General features: G+C 40.0%; 1 protein-coding gene across 1 annotated transcript in view; it reads left to right on the forward strand.

The window, feature by feature from the left end:
- The window catches only part of RASGRF2 (Ras protein specific guanine nucleotide releasing factor 2), a 234,112-nt gene that overhangs the window by 44,059 nt on the left and 166,012 nt on the right, over window positions 1-24,041 (forward strand). The window contains exon 2 of the mRNA XM_065874125.1: window positions 17,340-17,446. Coding sequence (XP_065730197.1) covers window positions 17,340-17,446 — 107 coding nt within the window. The remainder of the gene's footprint in view (window positions 1-17,339; window positions 17,447-24,041) is intronic.

Below are 24,041 nucleotides of genomic sequence, written 5' to 3' on the forward strand. Positions count from 1 at the left end.
CAAATTACTTAAATTTGTATTACCCAGTGACATCTACTTTAACGTCTTGGGGTATTTCCTGTTATTTTTTTTCCACTTTAGGTTATTTTGTTGTTTACTGAGCTGTAATCACACTCGGTTCACAGTTTTCTGTTGGGATCCTATTTTGATGGCCCTTTAGGCTTTACTTGATTCCACTTCGATGCTTCTTACTCTGACTGAAGGGCCCTTGAAAGTGGCAGTTTCTCGATTTAAATGGTTTTCTGAAACCGTCAACAGTTTTGAGAGTGGAAAGGGGTTCCCAAAACTGTGTTCCAGTCAGAGTAGTCAGTAGAAAGATGTCCACAGTAGATGGGGATGAGGCTGCAAAATGAGTTAAAATCAATAGTTTCATACCCCGGAGCAGCTAATCCATTTCCTCTTCTTGTATTTTGACTGATTAGATGCCATCAAAATCATGTGCTTTTTTTTTTCACAAATTACATTATTTGTTCAAAACATTTCTGATTGTGGTTTCAGCTAGACCAGTTCTTCCCAGAAAACATGCTCCCAAGATCCTTTCCCTTGTTGGAAGGAAAGATGAACTTGAGTTTCCTTTTGCCTACTTGCTGGTTTTCAAGCTCAACAACTTGAAAATTTACACTGACCTTTTCTGGTTCCTGAGAGATGGTTCTGTACAGTGAAGCAGGCCCTTCTTGCCTGGGGCACAGAGGTCCCTTCCTTCCCCTCGACCTTTCTCAAGCTGGGCCCTGAGGCTGGAGCAGCCCCTCCTCTCTGGCACCACACACCTTCTGAGAGGGTCGGTTCCCGGGATGCCCCCGTTGCGTACTGCGGTGGAAGTTAGCTGGGCAGACACTCCCTCACTTTTTCTTTTTCCCTTTTATTTTTAACTTGTACCATCAAACTCAACTGTCTCACGGTATTCTTTTGGTTACAGTAAATACTGTTTTGTATTTATTCAATCAGCATTATGGAGCCCTTACTATATGTCAGGCACTAGGATTTAAGAGATCAGAGTCACAGTTCTTGTTTTGTTGAAATTTAGTACTGTAATACAGACTTCTTAAAAATCTGGCTAAAAAAAATCTGGCTAGAAAATGTGAAAAAAATCATAAGTGCTGGATTTTTTTTAACCTTTAAGAACCTGGTTTGAATGGATACAGACTTTCTGCAGAAGGTTGTGTATGACTGCGGGTTAATTCTTATGAAATACAGCTTTTATTATCTCATGGTTCCAGCCCAAGAAAATATAATAAATCACTATTGCCTGTGGAATAAAATTTATTTTCTGTGGTTTATGTGGCTCTTTAAAATCTGATAAATTGTTGCAACCTTACAACCCTTCTGTTAGGGGGTTGTGTTCCTTTCCTCCTCTGAGGTTATCACCAATGGACCATGTGTAGAAGAATATCCAGTCAAATGAGAGACAAAGGCCGATTTATTACTCTGGGTGCACCTCACCCCCTGACTATGTAGGACAGTGTGGCCTGAGCTTGGCATTGAAAGAGGAGCTTCCTATTTCCCTTGTGTACTCAGGCCCTGCAAATAAAGAGCAGGGCAAACCCAAATTTGTTAGTGAAAATAGCTTCATGAACATAAATTCTTTACGTGGAAGAATTCAGGTAATTTTCACAATAACTCTGTGAGGTAGGTGTAACAGTCAGCCACATTTTTAGATGCAAAAATTGAAAGACAGAGATATTGAGCAACTTGCCTAAGGATATGTAAGTGCATAAGGGACATCAAGGGGACTTGAACCCAAGGAGTCTGGCATCAGGACCGGAAAAGTCAACCCTCAGGATCACCCGCCTCTCCATGATGACTGCTAACCTTACTCCCCTAACTGCAAGTACAACTGAGAGAGAAGGGTAACTGCCTGTTGTTCTTCAAAGCAGTGACCCCACCGTAGAGGAGACCAGCCCACTGAAATGCTGAGCAAGCAGATCAGATGGGGCATCCTTGTTTGGGAGGGGGTGAGTAGGACATGGAGACATGACTGGAAAGAGCAACAGAAGTGTCCACATCCCTTGGCAGTGGCAGTAATGGAGAGGTTCTAAAGGCCCCGAACTTCCCTAGGAACATCTAATAAGAGACCTCTGCCTCATTTCTGCCAGTTTCTTCACACTTACTCTTCCCGTCTTCTGCACTGTCCTTCTTTCTGGATGCTCTAGTCCCCTGGGACTTGGCCTTGGGGAGCGACTTATTTGTATTTTGATGTTTGTGCACTGATCTCCTATAGCATTTATTGTCTTCATCTATAGTAAATATTTTCTAATAGGCCAAAATCAGGATGCATGGTCTGATATACAGGAACAACTGTCTCAAACCTGAAAAAATGAATGATGATGGTTGCCATTTTCATACAGCTTATTTTAGCACTTTGACACACCTTACACTGTTATTTAGTCTTACATTGTTATTCAGTTATTTTTTGAGTGCCTAATTTGGCTCTTTAACTAAATAGTAATGTCCTTAAAACCAGAGAGTGATATGTATGTTTGTGTGTGTGTGTGTGTGTGTGTGTGCGCGTGTGTGTGTATAACATACCAGCATGATACTTTCTAAAATAAGGTGGTTGATAAATATTTAGTGGATATCTTCCTCCCTCCTCCTTCCTCTTTTTCCCTCCCTCCCTCCTTTCCTTTTTTATGGCACCTGCTGTCTCTTGGGCTGTTGATATAAAGATTAGAAATGAGGATAGAAATGGTTAGGGTAACAGATAGGAACATTATAAAATTCAGGGGTAAAACTGTGTAGACTTGATAATGTTTGGAAATTTACTTTCTGGACATACCTACTGTCTATCCAGGTTCCAGCCCATCTATTTCTCCTTCCCATGTGGTCCATCCTTTGTGGTGAGTTGGCTTAGCAGAGCAGACCTTTGTGTCAGAGTCCAGGGATTTAGACTCATATGACCTGGCTAGCTTTGCCATGTGTTAAGCTTTCACAACAGAGAATAGGAAGCAGTGTGTTGGTTGAATGTGAGTCCATTACTGTCCTGGGCCTACAACTTAGAGCACGTGCCCTGGTGGATTGGGGATGACTGTCATGCTTCTTTAAGCCTATTTCCCTATCTGTAAAATGGGAATAAGTCATGGAGTCATGGTGAGAATTAAATGAGAAAGTACAGAAGGAATCTTAGTACAATGCCTGGCGTACGTTAAGCACTGAATAGATGTTAGCTATTCATATGCCCAGACATGAACATGCAGACATGAACATCATATGCTGCCCAGGTTAGAGAAGCTCCCCTGAGAGTGTCAGCTCCCAGAGGGTAGCTGCTTATAATGTCCAGTTATAGTTTCACGAATGGGGCCACTCAGTTGCTGGAATTGTGGTGTGAGTGTTGTTTGTCGTTTGAGTAGCTGATTATCGTGCCCGTCAGATGCAGCCTTGTGTCAACCTTGGCAAACATGGAGTAAAGATCCCTAAAGAAAATCTAAAAACAGGTTTATAAAAAAAAAAACCCAAACTATTCATATCTTTTGTCCACTCTTGAGAATCTCGATCAACGGACTAACTCAATATTCAAATTAAAAATTTTATGTACCAAAATGTTATGAGGAATAATTGAAAACCTTCTAAATGTTTCAAAAATAAGCAAATAGGGCTTCCCTGGTGGCGCAGTGGTTGAGAGTCCGCCTGCCGATGCAGGGGACATGGGTTCGTACCCTGGTCCGGGAAGATCCCACATGCCGCGGAGCGGCTGGGCCCGTGAGCCATGGCTGCTGAGCCTGCGCGTCCGGAGCCTGTGCTCCGCAACGGGAGAGGCCACAACAGTGAGAGGCCCGCGTATCGCAAAAAAAAAAAAAAAAAAAAAAAAAAGAAAGCAAATACATTTACGTAAACTGTAGTATATCCTCTCTGTGCAATGCTATACAGGCTTTTATAAATGTTTACCACATTTTAAGTAACATGGAAACATATTTAGGTTATCATGTAACTTGAAAAAAACTGGAGTAACGTAGCATGAGCTCAACTATATTAAACTGGCTTTTAGAAAATAGAATGTACTGAAATACATCAAAATTTAACAATGATTGTCTTTGGGTGATGTTGGGATTATGGATAAATTTCCCCCTCTAATTTTGCTTCTCTATATTTTCTGTATTTATATGATTAATGTGATTATTTTCATGTGCAAAAAATAAACTTTTTCAAAAGGGGTAAATAGTTTACATAGGTGGTAGACAAAAGCCATGGCATTTGGCTTGTATTTTCACGATGAAAAAAAGAATCAAATGCATAAGGCATAGGCTGAATTACTTGTTATGTCTTCCTCAAAGAGAAATTAGAGTGTGACATAAACTAAATTAAAGACACCCTGCTTTGCAGAATTTGGGAGACGTTTAGCTTTTTGAGGAGTTTTGGAGAAGCAGCAACAATGTAAAGCCGTAGCTAATGAACATGTGCATGTGTGAATTTTCTTTTCCAGGACTGAAGTTTGGTATTCTTAGCCATCCTGATTGTGGAGATTTGAGATTGTTGTTTTCTTTTAAATGTCTGACAGCCATAAGCTTTCAGCTATCAACAGATGAGGTGACAATGTATTTTTAATATTAAAAGTCTTTTTTTGGGGAAGAGGCCCAGCAAAACCATCATTAATAGTTCACATTCAGAAAACATTTTGAGCTCCCTTCCTAATCCCGCTCCTTTGGTATTTAATAGCCAGGCATGTCCACCAGATGTGCTCCAAGTCCTTTTATTTACATAAATGTTTCCAGCAATTCATTGTACATTTTTCTGCTTATAAGTAAATGCATACCATATAGCCCTCTTTTTTACGTTGCGATGCTGTAGCATTATTTGTTTTGTTTTAAAGCAGGAAAATGTCTAATTGACCCTGAGCATTTTTCAAATCTTTACCATTCATAGGACTATTTATATTTATGTCTTTAAAGTGTATATGCTCATTATGGCTAATTTGAAAAATGCATAAAGTGTATAAATAAGAAGATAATAATTACTAAGGAGTAACTACTGTTAACATTTTCATTTTTTTCTTCCATTTTTTTCATTAACACTTTTTCATAAATGTTAATTCTGTATTCTCTAGCTTGCTTTTATTGCTTTCCTATAAATGTTGGTACATGTAGAACTCATTCTTTTAAACTACTTATTCATGGTTTACTATAATGTATTTAGCTATCCTTTTATTGATAGATATTTAGATTGTGGTCTTTTTCTGGCTCTTAAAACAGTATTGCAATGAACATCTTTGTATGTGCTCTTTGAGTGTTTCTTAGGAAGTAGAATTACTGGATGATGGGATTTGCTTTTACGTTTTCTTCATTTAGTACGTGTTTTCAATATATTTCTTTATCTGTTTACAAACATACATATTATAAATAAATAGATGTTACATATATTTCTTTTTCTTTTAGAGTAAATGGTTAGTTGCATTCCATCTATCGCTCTAAATCCTGCTTTTTTGACTTACTGACCTTTTTCCCTGTCAATGGAAATGTTATAGTGTAACCGAACTTTTACAAGCAGATCCTTAGATATGAGGAGATATGACTGTGAATTTGCCTTCTAGCAACCTAACTTTTAAAAACTTCAAATTTTGTCATTATCTCAAACTTTAGTAAAATTGCAAGAGTAGTGCAAAGAACTCCTGTATGTCCTTTACCCAGATTCAGTAGGTATGAATACTTTGCCCCATTTACTTTCTCTCTCTCTCTCTCTCCCTTTCCATAGGTGTAAATTCATAATTTTTCTTTAGCTTATTCATTTGGTTGTGGTGGTGTCTGCCAGAGTTCTTCACCAAAGTTGCTTTTTCCTGTATAATTATTAATAGTTTATGGGGAGATTCATACACGTTTATTTGAGTATCAGCAGTTATTTATTTCTTGCTGAATAGTTTTCCATTGTACTAATGTACCACATTATTATTCACCTGTTGAAGGACATTTGAGATTTTGCTAGGCATGGAGGTGCATCAGCCAGATCCCCCTTCAAAGAAAGAGTTGCTACCCAGCTGCAGGGAGTTGGTCAGCAGACAATCTCTAGCTGTCAGCTCCTTCGGAGTCTACTACAGCTGCAGAGAGCTGCCTTGTCCAAGATTACACTCTTCCTGAAGCAGCCCACATTCAGTGACTGAGTGAGGCAGTGGTATAAAGGTCCAACCATTTCAGCCTGTGGTGAGACAACTCTGACACACAATTTTTACTTTTTACCTCCACGGCATCCACCACTGTTACACCAGCACCCCTTTCTCAGCTAATGCCTGTGGCTGTATAGGGGATCCTGTACAACTCAGTGAAGGAAAAGGGAAAAGCCCAAGCTTGGGTTGCGGATGGGTCAGCTCCAAATGGCCTTGAAAGACTGTGATGAGAAGTTCTCCCAATGGGTAGACTATCAGACTGTGCCCCTGATCATCCACTTTGTGTGGGAAGAAAAGTGGTCTGAGACTCAAACATATACAAACTTATGGGAAGTGGTGAATGTTCTGGCTGGCATCAAAGACCTGGAAGGAAAAGGATTAGAAGTTTGGGGATAGCAAGACCTGAGTAGAAGCATGTGGATGGACAAATAGGAGTGAGCCCCAAGTGCGACAATCTCTGCAGCATCCACTAGAGAGATTTAAAGACTCTGGATTCTATTCTATTCTATTTTCCTCTGAAGAGTGTTCATTTCTTATTCTAGCAGGCAGTTTACTTGGCACTAAACGACCAAATCGACAAACTGACCAGGCCACTTTATTTCAGATAATGTGTGTCACTGGTCACCCCAGTGCTGATACAATGAGCATATGAACAAAATGACCATTGTGGCAGAGAGGGAGGCTACTCATGGGCCCAACATAATAAGTTTATTCTTACTAAGACTGATCTAGCTCTTGTTGTGCTAAATGTCCAAACTGACAGCAATAGAGATCAACACTGAGCCTTCATATGGTACCGTTTTTAAGGAGATCAGCTGTCTTCTTTGTGGCAGGTTTACTACGTTTACCCTTTCATTGGAAACAGCAGTCTCTAATCTGCAATTATGTTTATCCATTTAATTTTTTCATTTCAGTTGTTATGCTTTTCATTTCTAAAATTTCCATTTGCTCCTTTTTTAGAATTCCATTTCTTTGCTGAGATTCCCCATCTGTGTTCTCATTATAACTCTCTTTTCCTTTGTCTTTGTCTACATTTTAAATAACTGCTTTGAAGTTCTGTCTGCTAATTTCAACATCTGTGTCATATTTTCTCAGGATTATGGCCCTAGTTTTCCTGTTGTTTTTTTCCTACTGATCTTTTAGCATATATTGGACATATTGGATAATACATTTTAAAGACTAGATTATGTTGTTTTCCTTTGAAGAATGTTCATTTTTATTCTAGCATGCAGCTTACTTGGCAGACTCAATTTCTAGACTCTGTCTTCCTGTGGCAGGTAGTAGCTGAAATCTTTGATCAGTCTTTTCAGTCTTGTAGCTGTTACTTTTCACAGGGTTCCTTGGAATTTTTCCTGTTATGCATAGTTCAGGGGCTAGCCTGAAAATATTCTTACAGAGTGTGATTATTAATTTAATTTTGCTCAGAGTGTTCCAGTTTAAATATCCCATAATTTAATTTGTCCCCTACTTTTGGACACTTATTATTGTTAGTGATGCTATAAACATTCTTAGACATAAGTCTTTGAATGTATTTTTAATGATTTCATTAGTATCAGAGAATAGTTTAAAGTCTGTGATATAAATTGCCAACCATCTCCACAAAGTTTGTAACCATTTTTATTTCAATCAGCACATTACACTTGCTAACTCTGGATTTTATTATTTAAAAAATTGCAATTTGAAGAGATAGTCTTAATGTACTAATATGCATTTCTTTTTCATATTTTCACTATTTGTGTCAATTTTTGTTTTGTTTGTGGGTAAATGAATATTCTGTTTCTTTTCCCACATTTCTATTAGGATATTTGGCTTTTCCTTATTGATTTAGAAAACTTCTTTATTTATTAAATAAATTAATTAATTAAATTAATTAATTAATCTTTTTATATTATCCATGAGCTATGCATTTGATCATTATTATTTGATTACCATTATTATTAGGGCTTCCATCTTTGAGGTTTGCTCAATGAATTAAAGTGCTAATAATTATTGCTGAGTAGTTAGCACTTAAAATGTGAAGAATGAAATAAGATTTCAAAGGACTCTTTCTGTCAGTTTTGTATTGTTAGGAACCCAATGCTTCTGATTAAAAACCATCAGTGGAACAGTGGTTCTTAGTTATCTGATAAGTGTAACTGATGATTATCAATATAAACCAGGCACAATGTCATAAAAGACTTTAACTCTTCAAAGGCAGTAATTATTTCTTTATTTAGACCTGTATTTCCTTTTACTCCCACTTTGGTAAATTGCCATGCAATAAAAACTGAGATATTGAACAGCAAAATCAGAGCGGTGGTCTAACCGTTGTTTATGTGCCTCCTCTATTGCATACCTTAATGGTAAAATTCTAGAGTATGTTACAGCTACTAAAGGATTTTGATACTGTGGGATATTAGAGGCCATCTGGTTCTGTTTTCCAAGGGCAGGAATCCCTTTCTAAACACCATTGAGATATGGTCAGCTGGCAGCAGCATCCCATCCCATTTTTAGAAGGGTCTTCCAAATCTCTCACTTTAACCTTTTATTCCTGTTTGCGCCTTCTGGAGCTACACAGGATAAATCTGAAGTTGGTCTCATTAGACATATTTCCCCTGCCCACTTTTTGGCATAACCACTGTCCTTCTTTGACAGAGCAACTCAAAAAATTTCCTTGCAGCAACAGGGGAACTCCAGCACTTACTCAAGTCTCTTTGTTGAAGAATTCTCTTCTCTGCTAAGTGGACTAACTAACCTAGGTGTGAACAGCATACATTTTCACTGTACGTACTTTTACACAAATGAGATTATGGTTGGCAAATGGGAAATACGTAAAACCAATGGTTGAAATGAGAAAGTGATGAAGATGGCATGAAGTAAAAAGGTTTTGGAGGTTTCATGTGAAGTTAGAAGTTCCAGACTAGTTCAGGAGAGGCCAGGATAGAATGGACACTGGAATGGTGCTAAAGTTTAGCTGCCTTGCTGTACGAGAAGGCTGTGACATTGGTGACTGAATTCACAAGTGTGCTCAGTCAGTGGCTCTAGGCAGACATGAGTTAGATGTCTCTCTTTAAAGATAGTAAGTAAACAGGAGGACTGGGGATGGGGTGAAGCCAGTCACAAAGATCAAATGTTATCGTCAATAACATCTGTCCCCTCTGGAGTGGTAATATAAGAGAAATGCACTTAAGTGAGAATGTAACAAAACATGAAGAGGAATCATTGCCTTTTCCTGTGAGTCAGGGATGATGACTTAAGCCACCATGTATCATGCTTCCTTTTTCATAAATTTCAGCATAACTGGTGATTTATGGGAGCTCAGATCCCTTGGTTGCTGAAAGTTTCTCTGTTGCAATTTTTATATGATGATCTTTCAAAGATTTGAAGTGCATCCAAATATATCAAGTTCTTTTAGCCATTCTTAAAATGACAGGCTTTCTGACCCCTTGGCACAGTTTAATTTGACTCACTTCTCTCTGAAATTTGGAAGCCAGACACAATGTATTTTTCCTGTTGTGGTAGAAAACCACAGTAGGAGGCAGTCAAACTCTTACTCCTTAAGCTGGATTCTAAGTTCAATTCCTGTCCATTTAAATATGTTTAATAGAAGAATACATTCTGAGGCAGTTCTTAAATGCTGATATTGTAGCATAGTGTGGATTTTATGCATGCTAATACTCTGCTCTATTCATAGTTTAAAGCCTGTGTGTTGGCTTCTGTTGGGACAAATCATTTAGCAAATTCTTGCATGTTATTGAAAATTCAAAATGCAGCTCTTCTCTAAGCCTTTGGGAAAATTAGAAACCTTTTCATCGTGACTGTCAAACAACCACACACACAAAAAAATCCACAAGAACAAAACAACCAACAACCCCCATAATAAAAACAGTATGATCTCTTCTTAATTACCAGGTACCCAGTGTGCTGGTTTATAATTTTAATACATCGTTTTTTTTTCCCCATGCACTATTATCTGAGGAAAGCAGTGGGGAGAAGGCAGGAGGAACACTTAAATTACCCAGTTTTGCAGAGCTGGAATAAGTGCGGTGTCCGAGGCAGACTCGAGGTGACTGCTTTCCCGGTGAGATGTGACAGTTCTACCACCACAGGAATGACAAGACACAATTCATGCTTTTCAAGACACTTTGATGTGTGTTATTGCATTTTATCTTCACCTTGGGGTTAGTAGGAGAGGTGGCCTTGTCTTCACTTCGCCCAAGAACAAACAGCACAAGAGGAATTTGCCAGGGTTCACACTCAGTATCCTGATGTCCCTCCTGCTAGCCTCGGGCACCTTCTGTGGAACCACACTGCTTGCTCAGGTGCGACATGAATCTGTGAAGTCGGCTTGTACTGAAATGAAAATGCCCATGGCAAGACCTCTGAATCTCAGAGTTGAAAAGATAGTGAACCAGTGGGGAGGGAGAAAGCCTTCAGCACCTTAAGTCTTTGTTCTTAAGAAGGAACAAAGGAAGGAAGTAGGAGGAGATTTGAAGTAGTAGGAGGAAGTAGTTGGGAGATTTGACATATGTTTTAACAATAAAGAATGAGCTTCAGGGACTTCCTTGGTAGCGCAGTGGTTGGGAATCTGCCTGCCAATGCAGGGGACACAGGTTCGATCCCTGGTCCGGGAGGATCCCACATGCCGCGGAGCAACTAAGCCCGCGCACCACAACTACTGAGCCTGCGCTCTAGAGCCCGTGAGCCACAACTACTGAAGCCTGCATGCCTAGAGTCTGTGCTCCACAACAGGAGAGGTCACCACAATGAGAAGCCCGCACACCACCACAACTAGAGAAATCCTGCACATATCAACGAGGACCAAATAAATAAATAGATAAACCAATGAATTAAAAAAAAAAAAAAAAAAAAGAATGAGCTTCAGCATGTAACCATGATATGAAAAGATGGAGTCTATGAAGTAGTTGGAAAATACGGTCTCCTTTAATTTACACAGAGTCTTCTTTGGAGCTAAAAGTACCCATGAGATAGAGTTGTGGTCAAGAAATTATCCCACTATATAAAAACAGTGCCTGAGGCAGGAGAGTGAAATGATTTCTCTTCCAGAGACCAATGGTGCTGGGTCCAGGATATAATGCTTTAGGCTTTTCTTCTTCAGTGTGTGCCCCATCAGCTGGCACAGTGGTGACCAGGTACAGTGGGCAGAGAAGTCCCTTGCAAGTAACCTTTTAATGGCAGGAAATACAAAAGAGTAGGAATGCCAGGAGGAGGAGGGGAGGGGATGGTATCAAAAAACATGACATATTTCCCCTTTTTTTATGCCCACCTGAATGTTATTTTCAATCTGTCTTCTCTTATCTCTCTCTCACACACTGCCAGGTCAGTGGCAGCAAATCAGATTTAGAGCGATCTGTCTCTGCCTCTAGGGCTCAGGGGTGGGATACTTTTCTCTTACAGAGGGCCAGTCACATACTAGGAACATTAATTGAAGTTCCTGTGAATGGTAAAGCTAGTTATCAGTTTGGGTGAAGTTAAACCCCAAGGAGTGAAAATTAGTATAAGGGCACATAAAGCTCAGTTTCGTCAAATGTATCAAATGTTTAAAATGCATTTCATTTCCACTCTACAAGCAGTTACAGAAAGAAGAAGAAAGGGAAGAAGGGAGAAAGAGCAGGAGGTAATGAATCATAGCAAGATTAACATGAGCACAGAGTTTGTTATTGCTTGGGAGATGCACCTAGACTGGAGAAGTGCTGTCCATGGTTTTCATCCATCTCCACATCCAGGGACACTTGGAGTCTCCCTTCTGACTGACGTGGATGGTCATAGCAACGCATGGGGCTGCTGCAGGAGGAATGTGCTCCAGGCTGCAGAGGGCCACTTGGTAGCGTTATTCACATTCCTGGGGACTAGGAAGGCCAGACCCCAAGGCCCGGGTGGAGTTTGAGAGCTCCTCCTGGCTTTAGAGCCATGCTGTGGTCCCAGAGGCACTGCCACTCCAGGCTGCTCTGTTCTCATGATCATTAGCCCCATGTGTGTAAGTCACCAAGCTGGGAACATTTGGAAGGTATCCATCTTTTTTTTTTTTAATCCCATCTAGTGTCTGACTCGCAGGGTCAGAAATGTGGCCTCTGGAGAGGAGACCATAGCAAGTTCTGTAGGGCCTCCCATCCCTCCCAGACAGGAGCCAAGTGTGGGAAGAGGATTCGAGGAGGATTTTCTGCCTCAAAGCCTGCAGAGAGCGTTGGTTTTAGTTCTCTTAATCTGAAACTGAAAAATGTCAACAACGTACGTAATAATTTAAAACCCTGAAGTACCATCAAAATGATAATACATGTGGCACAGCAGTTTTTTTTAAAAAGAGATTATTTTTCTGCCAAATACTTTAAGAAAACCCACAGTGGTTTTTAATCTTCTTTTGAACAGTCATTGATTTGACCAACATCATTTACTTTTTCTGGGTATATAAGTAGTATTATAAAGACCTAGACATAGTTTTGAAAACGGATACTATCTTTATCGCTGATTATATAGTTATATGTGTTTATTATAAATGACTCAATTTGAAAATGGAACGAGCATGTTTTTGTTGGCTACATAGCTTTATGTCTTTATGGTAAATGATTCAAACAATACAGAAATGTAGAATGTGGAAGTGGTCCTATAATCCCATCCTCCAGCAACCGCCACTGTTTTAGCTATAAACTTGTTAACTTGCAGAAGCCTGAGGACCAGAGTTTTAAGTGAGCTTGTGTTCTCATACTGGGTTACATTTGTTCTTTCTGCAAAAACACATAGCATAAACAGCAGCAAACCCATTATAATAAAAACCAGACAATTGAAAAATGAAAATTCATATAAAGCTTCAATAGATACCGATGAGACCCTGAACATTTAAATTTCATAGATCTGTTCATTATGTTGTCTTTCTGGCATTTTATGGTTATTGTAGGTAAGAGGTAAGACCCTTTGGTGAATCTGCCAACCTACAGTATCTGTTCTTATTGCTTGTCTAGGGGGTTGTAAAGAACATCATAATGTTCTGTTTTCTGTCTTATAAAAATATGTATTTGGTAGCTTTCGGGGTCTTTCTGAATCTTTTCTCTGGATGTCTACCTGGATGTGATTATATAGTCATGAAATTGTCATGTGTGGCTGTTTGAAGCAAATTTATTAGGTTAACTATACCTCATGTTTCTTTACTGATGATGATCATTTATTCACCAAACATTATTGAGGGATTTGTGTGTGCCCAGCACAGTGCTATGATCAAGGGTGCAAAGGGACAAGTCCTGCAAGGAAGAGAGACACATGCATGGACGACTCTAAGGTGATGTGAGAACAATGTGCATGGGGTTATTGCCAGAGGAGAGAGGGACTTCTTTTTGCCAGAAGGTGCCTGGGAGAGATTCTTAGCAGAATTGATGGTTTGTGACATGAGTCATGAAAGTTCAATAAGAGTGTGTAGGTGGAGAAGGGACTGGAGATGAAGAAAGTCAAGACAGAGATGCACTGAGACGGAAGGGAATTAACATTTGTTAAGTGCCTTCTGGGTGCAGGCACTGCATGTCAGCTAATCAATCCTGTAAGGTCTCTTTCCTCTCTATCCTCTCATTGACCAGGGGAAACTCAGTCTCAGAAAGGTTGCATGACCTGCCCAAGGTCTCAGAGTTACCACTTGGAGGAGTCAGGATTCGCACCCAGGTTTGGTGACTCTGGAGACCATACTCTGTCAGTAGCATGAGGCTGAGGAAACAGCTTGTCTGTCTTCTTGGGGGAGTGATGGGTTGATTGGCTGGAGTGTGGTGTACTTTGTAGGAAAGAGGCAGAAATGAGGTTAAAAATGGAGAATGGGGCCAGTTGATGTGGGTGTTTATCAGAGGTTGAGGGGCGGTCCTTGCTGGTGCTGACTGGGGTCTGGTGTTGTTCTGGCTCTGCCTTGGTCATCTGTTGCTAAAGTGTATGGCTGCTGTAACTTGCGGTCCATGCTCTCTCAGGTCAGTCAGGGTCCAGGTGTCCGTTTTGCTTACACGGCCACACCTTGGCTCTTACTGGGGCTGCATAGCCCACCCCCCCGCCCCGTGAGGTCTGATAGCCCCCTTCCCTCTACAGCCCTCCATGGTACCCTCAGGGACATCACACCACTTGAATACTCGGGGGGCTCTGTATAGCTAAACTCAAAACTTAGGCCCTGTCTTTACCTAACCGCTGTGACACAGTTTTACTGATTTACATGATACGGTCATTACCCATGGGGTCACCACCCCACGTTGTCGTGAGGGTGGGAGTGGGGCAAGAGAACATCGTGTGAGATGACATCCTCTGTTGCTCCAAAAGGAAAGTGGTATGGAAGTTCCTCGGCTTTTGGCTTTGTCATCAACCCTTCTAGGTCCTCAACCTTCTCTGAGATTTTAGGCTCAAGTGGGGAGAAGCTGTACCATATGTGTCTCTGCTGCCTTCCACTTTCTTACCCACATCCACCACTACTTCTCTTCCACATTTCTTCTTGTGTTCGCAACTCACTGGGACCTCCCCTAGGTCATCCAGTCCTACTTCCAGAGAGGCCATTAACCTCCCACTTTGGGCTCTAATAGCAGCTGAGATGTAACGAAGGAGAGAGACCGGCTATAAGATAAAGCAGTCTCAGTTGGAAAGTATTTCAAAGTTGTCATATCTGTCGTTTTCATCTGTGATAAAGCTGTTACAGTAATCTAGGTGAGGGATAATAAAAGCCAGAAGAGAGTCTTAGGAGGGAGCATTGGTGACACCCAATGTGGGTGATAAGAGGGAGAAGTTGAGGGTGGCTTTGGGGTTCCTAGCTGGGACAATTGTTGGACAAAGACGTACTTGACAGAGAAAACACAAGTGGAGAAGGAATAGCTGCGAGGGCAGCAGGTACAAGGAGGAGCATTAGGAGGTAGGAGGGAGGGAGGGAAGGTAATGAGTGAGTTCAGGTTTAGACTTGATTGAAATGCTGGCTAATGGCACAAATATGGGGGCGGGCACTGGGAGAGCATCTGCCTGGAGAAATATATTTGGGAATAGGTGAACCTATCCAAGGAGAAAAAGAAGGGACGCTCACTGCCATTGTAGATGTTGAATTTAAAGACATAAACAAGGTCATCACTGTTTTAATTCTTCCTTGCACTTCACGATGACCCAGTACTTTGGAACTTCCCCTCCTAGTTTCCTGCAGTGGGGCAGGTCAGAGGTCACAGAGTACCATCAAGGGTGTCTACTGATGCTTTTGATCCCCAAGGGGACCCCTAAAGCCCCAGGTCTGACACATAGATCCATGGTATACTGAGTTCATATCAGAATGAGGCCAGAATACACAAAGAAAACTTTTTGATGAATGGTTTAAGTTGAATAATTTGCAGGTACATGTAGAGGCAGTGTTTGAGTATTTGTGGTTGAGCTGAATTTGAACTCCTGGAAACGTAACCTGTACTTCTCAAAACTTTTTCCATCATTGTCACGCCTGAGACATAGTCTAACCTTTGGATGTACTCTGCTAATATAATTACCTTGCTGTCTTTTAAAGGTGGCTTTTAATTGGGTTCCCGAGCAGCAGCTGCTGTTGAGGTGCTGGTTGCAGCCTTTCAATATCAGGTTCATTAAATGTTTCCTCTTCCTGGACGGGGCATCTGGCCTTTGGCTGGTAACCAGCTGTTGCTGAAATGCCATCACTTATAGGATTGCCCTTTAAGCCACTGATCTGTTATTTTGTTGAGTTTCAACTCCTTTCCTCTCAAATTTAAATGGAGCTTTACTGAATACAGTGCTAAAGTCAATTCTTCCCGTTCTTAGTGGCCTTTTCATCAGATTATTTCCCCCTAGTTCATAGCATTTAGTCCTCTGGCTGTTCGAGAGGTTTAAGAATTAAAGACAGCTTGTCATTTATGGGGCTAAGGACTGTCCTTGGGGAAGTGCGGTGGATTATCTCACAGACATGTCCTCTGTTGGCTGATGGTTTATGCACAAGTAACACGAGGTCTCTTAGCCAGTTTTTTTCCTTTTTTGTAAAAATGTGCCAAAAATTCTAGGATCTTTAAGAATTTATCTCTAGGATTATTGTCCTGAAGGTTTTTTTAATTGAAGTTATGGTTGATTTACAATATTATGTTAGTTTTGGTGTATATCATAGTGATTCAATGTTTTTTATAGACTAACAGCTTTTGTCCTGAAGGTTTTTAATTCATTTGAAGAAAAGGAGTATGTAACAGTCACATTGAATAAAGAGAAATTTGGGGGTAGGGTGGGAAGTTGGGAAAACAGAAAAAACTCAGGTTTTTTCTTTGGTTTTCTGTCTCAGAGCAGCTATGTGGGGCTGGTCCTTTTTGTGCCCCAGGATGAAGTCTTGAGCAGGCCCAGTGTATTTGCTGATAATTCTCATAAAATCAAAAGTTCTCCAGTTATATTTCCTTCCCAGACAGTCTCAGTTTGGTATTAATATGTCTAGCCTCAAATAGACTGGTTTAAAGTGACAGCTTCTCCTGTCCCTAGCTCAGATTCTAGATTCACTTTTGTCAAATTCCACCCAAAGAAAACCTATTGGTAATTTTATTAGAATACATTGAAATTATAGATTAATTTACTCTTTAGAGGTGATAAACTTATTTTCTTAGGTTCGTCATTTATATTTCTTTGCTATTGCAAATGCTGTGTTTTCAAAATTGTTTCCTATTTGTTGATATTGTATCAAAGTGCAATAAATTTTCGTGTATTGATTTTATATTTAACAATTTTGAGGGATGTTCTTATTTAATAGTTTTTCAATGAATTTTTAATGTAGACACATCATCTGTGCAAAATGACTTTTCCCCCTTGTTTTCCATTTCTTTTTTCCTTTATTTTTCAGTGCTGCCCTCCAGACAGAATTCGTAAATACAAGTGGTGATAATCGCCATTTTTTCTTATTTTTGATTTTAGAAGGGTTGCTTGTAATAGTTCACCATTAGCTAAAATGTTTGTAGTAAGTTTCTGCTTGATATCCTTTATCAGGTTCAGAAATTTCACTTTGGAGTTTGCAAAGAATTCTAATCGTGTGTTTGTGTAGAATTTTATCAAATACCTTTTCTGTATCTGAGATATTGTGAGTTGAATCTTACTGAGGGATGTTAAGATGCATCCTATGGTATCTTCTAGGTAGAAGGTCATTGCCAAGTGGGCTGGGAGTGTCATTACACTTTGAAATACGATTTATGTAATGCTGCTGCATTTTGTAAACAGATAGCCTTTGTAGGGAAATGTCATGTTGTTATGCTGTAATGCCTGAAAAATAAAACATTACTTTGTTTGTTTTTCTTTCCAGTATTACTTTACTGTTCTTTTTGGCCACGAAGGTCAGAAACCACTAGAGCTGCGCTGTGAGGAGGAGCAGGACGGTAAAGAGTGGATGGAGGCCATTCACCAAGCCAGGTATGTGCACAAATCCTCTATGTGACAGTGGATTGTCTGAGTCTTGCCTGGGGGTTTCACCATCAGCGGTAGTTTTGGATGAACTTGCAATTCCAAGATGGGTTTCCCCTTGGTTCCTCCTCCTTAGTCATGTGTGAGATGATTCTTTGCACTTCTTGTGGATATATTCTGGCTAAAGATTAAGGTAAACGATAAAACAATAATAATGATAATTACTGAACATAGGATTTGTGCCTCTGTGCCAGGCACTGTTCTAAGTTTTCCTGAATTAAGGAATTTGTTAAATGTTTTTTTTTTTTTGAGGTACGCGGGCCTCTCACTGTTGCGGCCTCTCTCGTTGCGGAGCACAGGCTCAGCGGCCATGGCTCACGGGCCCAGCCGCTCCGCAGCATGTGGGGTCTTCCCGGACCGGGGCACGAACCCGTGTCCCCTGCATCGGCAGGCGGACTCTCAACCACTGTGCCACCAGGGAAGCCCTGTGCCTCAGCTTTATCCTCTGACAAATGAGGATGAAAATGTTAAATGTTTTGATTCACTTATACTCTCAACAGTCTGTGAGAGATGTATCAGAATTACCCTCTCTTTCACAGATAAGGAAACTGAGGCCTGGGAGCTTAGCTTGCTTGCCTGAGACCACACAGCTAGTGAGTGGCAGAGCTGGGATACGGACCCAGCTGAGCCTGCATTTGTAAACCTTGCCCTGTGCAGCCTGGTTATCGAGAAAGGGGACACCAACCGCCATCTAGGCAAAGAGAAGAGTGTGCTTTGTCTTCCTCCTAAAAAATACCAGGAAGGTGGAAATGAGCACTCTTGGCCTCAAACGAGAATGAAGAATCCAAAAGAGATGCAGGCAGACCCCTCTTTTTTATTTTTCATATTCAATTCCAAAGTCCTGTCCATTTTTGCTTTGAATGGCTCCCAAACTTGCTGCTTTTTGCCTCTCCCTGCCCTAACCCAGGCTCTCCTCACTCCATGACTCCCTGCTTGCATCCTCAGTGTTTCAGTGGCAAAACTCAGGCTTTTTCTTTGCCAGACATGCCTCCCCCACCTTCTCCTATAAGTCTCTTCACGTCTGTCTCTGACACCCACTCCCGGACACTTGCCCCCCGCAAGCCAGTGCTCACTGGCCCCACGCTCCAAGTGGCCTTAGCGCTTGCTTTACTACATGTGGAATATTTAACAACTTAGTACAACGGAGGTTAATTTTTACATATTTCACGTGTGTGATTTCTGTTTCCTGGGCTGGACTGTATGTACCATGGGAGGAGGAGGGTGAGGACACATTCATTGCTGAATGAAGCACAGTGCTAATTATGTAGTCATTAGGAAATGTTTTCAGATCGACTATAAAGCACGTAAGGTGTCCCGAGTTTAGGCTGTTCTTTGAGCCCTGGAGACTTTTTTCCTCTCCCCTCCTATCCTCTCCCCTCTTCTTTCTTCAGCTACTGTATATTGACCACCTTGCTCTGTGGCAAGCAGCATGCTAAATGCTTTACATACTTATCTTTCTTTTTTTATCCCTCACAACTACCCAGTAGGGTATTATTAATTCCGTTTTACAGATGAGAAAACGAAGATTCATGATGCTTAAGCAGAGTGGCCAAGTCTAACACAAAGTTGTTAAATGGTAGGACTGGGATCAAACTGAGGTCTCTCTGACTCCAGAACCTTTAACCAGTGTTCTGTATTGTAACATTCTTCATTATTATCTCTTCTTCTCTTCCATCTTTCCTTGTTCTGTTTCTTTTTCTCTTCCTCTAATTCAAAGATGAAAATGGATTAATGTCAGGTCAGGGTTGAGAGTAGGTGTTATTTGCAAAAGATTTCATTTCCTTTTCTTTCCTCCCCTGCAAAATATTTCTCTGAGATGCACAGGGTTGGCGACCAAATGCTGCTCTCCACGGTGGGCCCCAGTGCAGCTTGCCACCATCATGATCCAGGCACACCGTTCAGCTGTCTTCACTCTCAGTGTCTCTGGCTGAGAGTTTTGCTCAGACTTAGGACTAATGCAGACTGACTCACTGTAGAAAGAAAAGTCAGGTCTTCAAAGGTGAAAGAAGTATCAAGTTGGCCACGTAGAGCCCTTGGGTCATTTCCAGATACAATCGTTGTGACCACTTCTATTCCTTTTTACCTGGGAGTTAAAATGAAGTAAATAATTTTTTTTTTCTTTTAAACATCTTTATTGGGGTATAATTGCTTTACAATAGTGTGTTAGTTTCTGCTTTATAACAAAGTGAATCAGCTATACATATACATATGTTCCCATATGTCTTCCCTCTTGCGTCTCCCTCCCTCCCACTCTCCCAATCCCACCCCTCCAGGCTGTCACAAGGCACCGAGCTAATATCCCTGTGCCATGCGGCTGCTTCCCCCTAGCTATCTACCTTACTACGTTTGTTAGTGTGTATATGTCCATGACTCTCTCTCGCCCTGACAAAACTCACCCTTCCCCCTCCCCATATCCTCAAGTCTGTTCTCCAGTAGGTCTGCGTCTTTATTCCTGTCTTACCCCTAGGTTCTTCATGACATTTTTTTCCCTTAAATTCCATATATATGTGTTAGCATACGGTATTTGTCTTTTTCTTTCTGACTTACTTCACTCTGTATGACAGACTCTAGGTCTATCCATCTCATTACAAATAGCTCAATTTCATTTCTTTTTAAGGCTGAATAATATTCCATTGTGTAGATGTGCCACATCTTCTTTATCCATTCATCCGATGATGGGCGCTTAGGTTGTTTCCATCTCCGGGCTATTGTTAATAGAGCTGCAATGAACATTTTGGTACATGACTCTTTGAAATTTGGTTTTCTCAGGGTATATGCCCAGTAGTGGGATTGCTGGGTCATATGGTAATTCTATTTGTAGTTTTTTAAGGAACCTCCATACTGTTCTCCATAGTGGCTGAACCAATTCACATTCCTACCAGCAGTGCAAGAGTGTCCCCTTTTCTCCACACCCTCTCCAGCATTTATTGTTTCTAGATTTTTTGATGATGGCCATTCTGACTGGTGTGAGATGATATCTCATTGTAGTTTTGATTTGCATTTCTCTAATGATTAATGATGTTGAGCATTCTTTCATGTGTTTTTTGGCATTCTGTATATCTTCTTTGGAGAAATGTCTATTTAGGTCTTCTGCCCATTTTTGGATGGGGTTTTTTGTTTTTTTGTTATTGAACTGCATGAGCTGCTTGTAAATTTTGGAGATTAATCCTTTGTCAGTTGCTTCATTTGCAAATGTTTTCTCCCATTCTGAGGGTTGTCTTTTGGTCTTGATTATGGTTTCCTTTGCTGTGCAAAAGCTTTGAAGTTTCATTAGGTTCCATTTGTTTATTTTTGTTTTTATTTCCATTACTCTAGGAGGTGGGTCAGAAAGGATCTTGCTGTGATTTATGTCATAGAGTGTTCTTCCTATGTTTTCCTCTAAGAGTTTGATAGTTTCTGGCCTTACATTTAGGTCTTTAATCCGTTTTGAGCTTATTTTTGTGTATGGTGTTAGGGAGTGATCTAATCTCATACTTTTACATGTACCTGTCCAGTTTTCCCAGCACCATTTATTGAAGAGGCTGTCCTTTCTCCACTGTACATTCCTGCCTCCTTTATCAAAGATAAGGTGTCCATATGTGCGTGGGTTTATCTCTGGGCTTTCTATCCTGTTCCACTGATCTATCTTTCTGTTTTTTGTGCCAGTACCATACTGTCTTGATTACTGTTGCTTTGTAGTATAGTCTGAAGTCAGGGAGCCTGATTCCTCCAGCTCCTTTTTTCATTCTCAAGATTGCTTTGGCTATTCGGGGTCTTTTGTGTTTCCATACAAATTGCGAAATTTTTTGTTCTAGTTCTGTGAAAAATGCCAGTGGTAGTTTGATAGGGATTGCATTGAATCTGTAGATTGCTTTGGGTAGTAGAGTCATTTTCACAATGTTGATTCTTCCCATCCAAGAACATGGTATATCTCTCCATCTATTTGTATCATCTTTAATTTCTTTCATCAGTGTCTTATAGTTTTCTACATACAGGTCTTTCATCTCCTTAGGTAGGTTTATTCCTAGATATTTTATTCTTTTTGTTGCAATGGTAAATGGGAGTGTTTTCTTGATTTCACTTTCAGATTTTTCATCATTAGTATATAGGAATGCCAGAGATTTCTGTGCATTAATTTTGTATCCTGCTACTTTACCAAATTCATTGATTAGCTCTAGTAGTTTTCTGGTAGCATCTTTAGGATTCTCTATGTATAGTATCATGTCATCTGCAAACAGTGACAGCTTTACTTCTTCTTTTCCGATTTGGATTCCTTTTATTTCCTTTTCTTCTCTGATTGCTGTGGCTAAAACTTCCAAAACTATGTTGAATAAGAGTGGTGAGAGTGGGCAACCTTGTCTTGTTCCTGATCTTAGTAGAAATGCTTTCAGTTTTTCACCATTGAGGATGATGTTTGCTGTGGGGTTGTCATATATGGCCTTTATTATGTTGAGGAAAGTTCCCTCTATGCCTACATTCTGGAGGGTTTTTATCATAAATGGGTGTTGAATTTTGTCGAAAGCTTTCTCTGCATCTATTGAGATGATCATATGGTTTTTCTCCTTCAATTTGTTAATATGGTTCATCACATTGATAGATTTGCGTATATTGAAGAATCCTTGCATTCCTGGAATAAACCCCACTTGATCATGGTGTATGATCCTTTTAATATGCTGTTGGATTCTGTTTGCTAGTATTTTGTTGAGGATTTTTGCATCTATGTTCATCAGTGATATTGGCCTGTAGTTTTCTTTCTTTGTGACATCCTTGTCTGGTTTTGGTATCAAGGTGATGGTGGCCTCGTAGAAGGAATTTGGGAGTGTTCCTCCCTCTGCTATATTTTGGAAGAGTTTGAGAAGGATAGGTGTTAGCTCTTCTCTAAACGTTTGATAGAATTCACCTGTGAAGCCATCTGGTCCTGGGCTTTTGTTTGTTGGAAGATTTTTAATCACAGTTTCAATTTCAGTGCTTGTGATTGGTCTGTTCATATTTTCTATTTCTTCCTGATTCAGTCTTGTCAGGTTGTGCATTTCTAAGAATTTGTCCATTTCTTCCAGATTGTCCATTTTATTGGCATAGAGTTGCTTGTAGTAATCTCTCATGATTTTTTTTATTTCTGCAGTGTCAGTTGTTACTTCTCCTTTTTCATTTCTAATTCTATTGATTTGAGTCTTCTCCTTTTTTTTCTTGATGAGTCTGGCTAGTGGTTTATCTATTTTGTTTATCTTCTCAAAGAACCAGCTTTTAGTTTTATTGATCTTTGCTATCGTTTCCTTCATTTCTTTTTCATTTATTGCTGATCTGATTTTTATGATTTCTTTCCTTCTGCTAGCTTTGGGGTTTTTTTGTTCTTCTTTCTCTAATTGCTTGAGGTGCAAGGTTAGGTTGTTTATTCAAGATGTTTCCTGCTTCTTAAGGTGGGCTTGTATTGCTATAAACTTCCCCCTTAGAACTGCTTTTGCTGCATCCCATAGGTTTTGGGTCATTGTGTCTCCATTGTCATTTGTTTCTAGGTATTTTTTTATTTCCTCTTTGATTTCTTCAGTGATCACTTCATTATTAAGTAGTGTATTGTTTAGCCTCCATGTGTTTGTATTTTTTACAGGTCTTTTCCTGTAATTGATATCTAGTCTCATGGCGTTGTGGTCAGAAAAGATACTTGATACAATTTCAGTTTTCTTAAATTTACCAAGGCTTGATTTGTGACCCAAGATATGATCTATCCTGGAGAATGTTCCATGAGCACTTGAGAAAAATGTGTATTCTGTTGTTTTTGGATGGAGTGTCCTATAAATATCAATTAAGTCCATCTTGTTTAATGTATCATTTAAAGCTTGTGTTTCCTTATTTATTTTCGTTTTGGATGATCTGTCCATGGGTGAAAGTGGGGTGTTAAAGTCTCCTACTATGAATGTGTTACTGTCGATCTCCCCTTTTATGGCTGTTAGTATTTGCCTTATGTATTGAGGTGCTCCTATGCTGGGTGCATAAATATTTACAATTGTTATATCTTCTTCTTGGATCGATCCCTTGATCATTATGTAGTGTCCTTCTTTGTCCCTTTTAATAGTCCTTATTTTAAAGTCTATTTTGTCTGATATGAGAATTGCTACTCCAGCTTTCTTTTGGTTTCCATTTGCATGGAATATCTTTTTCCATCCCCTTACTTTCAGTCTGTATGTGTCTCTAGGTCTGAAGTGGGTCTCTTGTAGACAGCACATATAAGGGTCTTGTTTTTGTATCCATTCAGCCAATCTGTGTCTTTTGGTGGGAGCATTTAGTCCATTTACATTTAAGGTAATTATCGATATGTATGTTCCTTTTCCCATTTTCTCTATTGTTTTGGGTTTGTTATTATAGGTCGTTTCCTTCTCTTGTGTTTCTTGCCTAGAGAAGTTCCTTTAGCATTTGTTGTAAAGCTGGTTTGGTGGTGCTGAACTCTCTCAGCTTTTGCTTGTCTGTAAAGGTTTTAATTTCTCCGTCAAATCTGAATGAGATCCTTGCTGGGTAAAGTAGTCTTGGTTGCAGGTTTTTCTCCTTCATCACTTTCAGTATGTCCTGCCAC

The sequence above is a fragment of the Phocoena phocoena genome, chromosome 3, assembly GCF_963924675.1.
Source record: "Phocoena phocoena chromosome 3, mPhoPho1.1, whole genome shotgun sequence".
NCBI classification, from domain to species: Eukaryota; Metazoa; Chordata; class Mammalia; order Artiodactyla; family Phocoenidae; genus Phocoena; species Phocoena phocoena.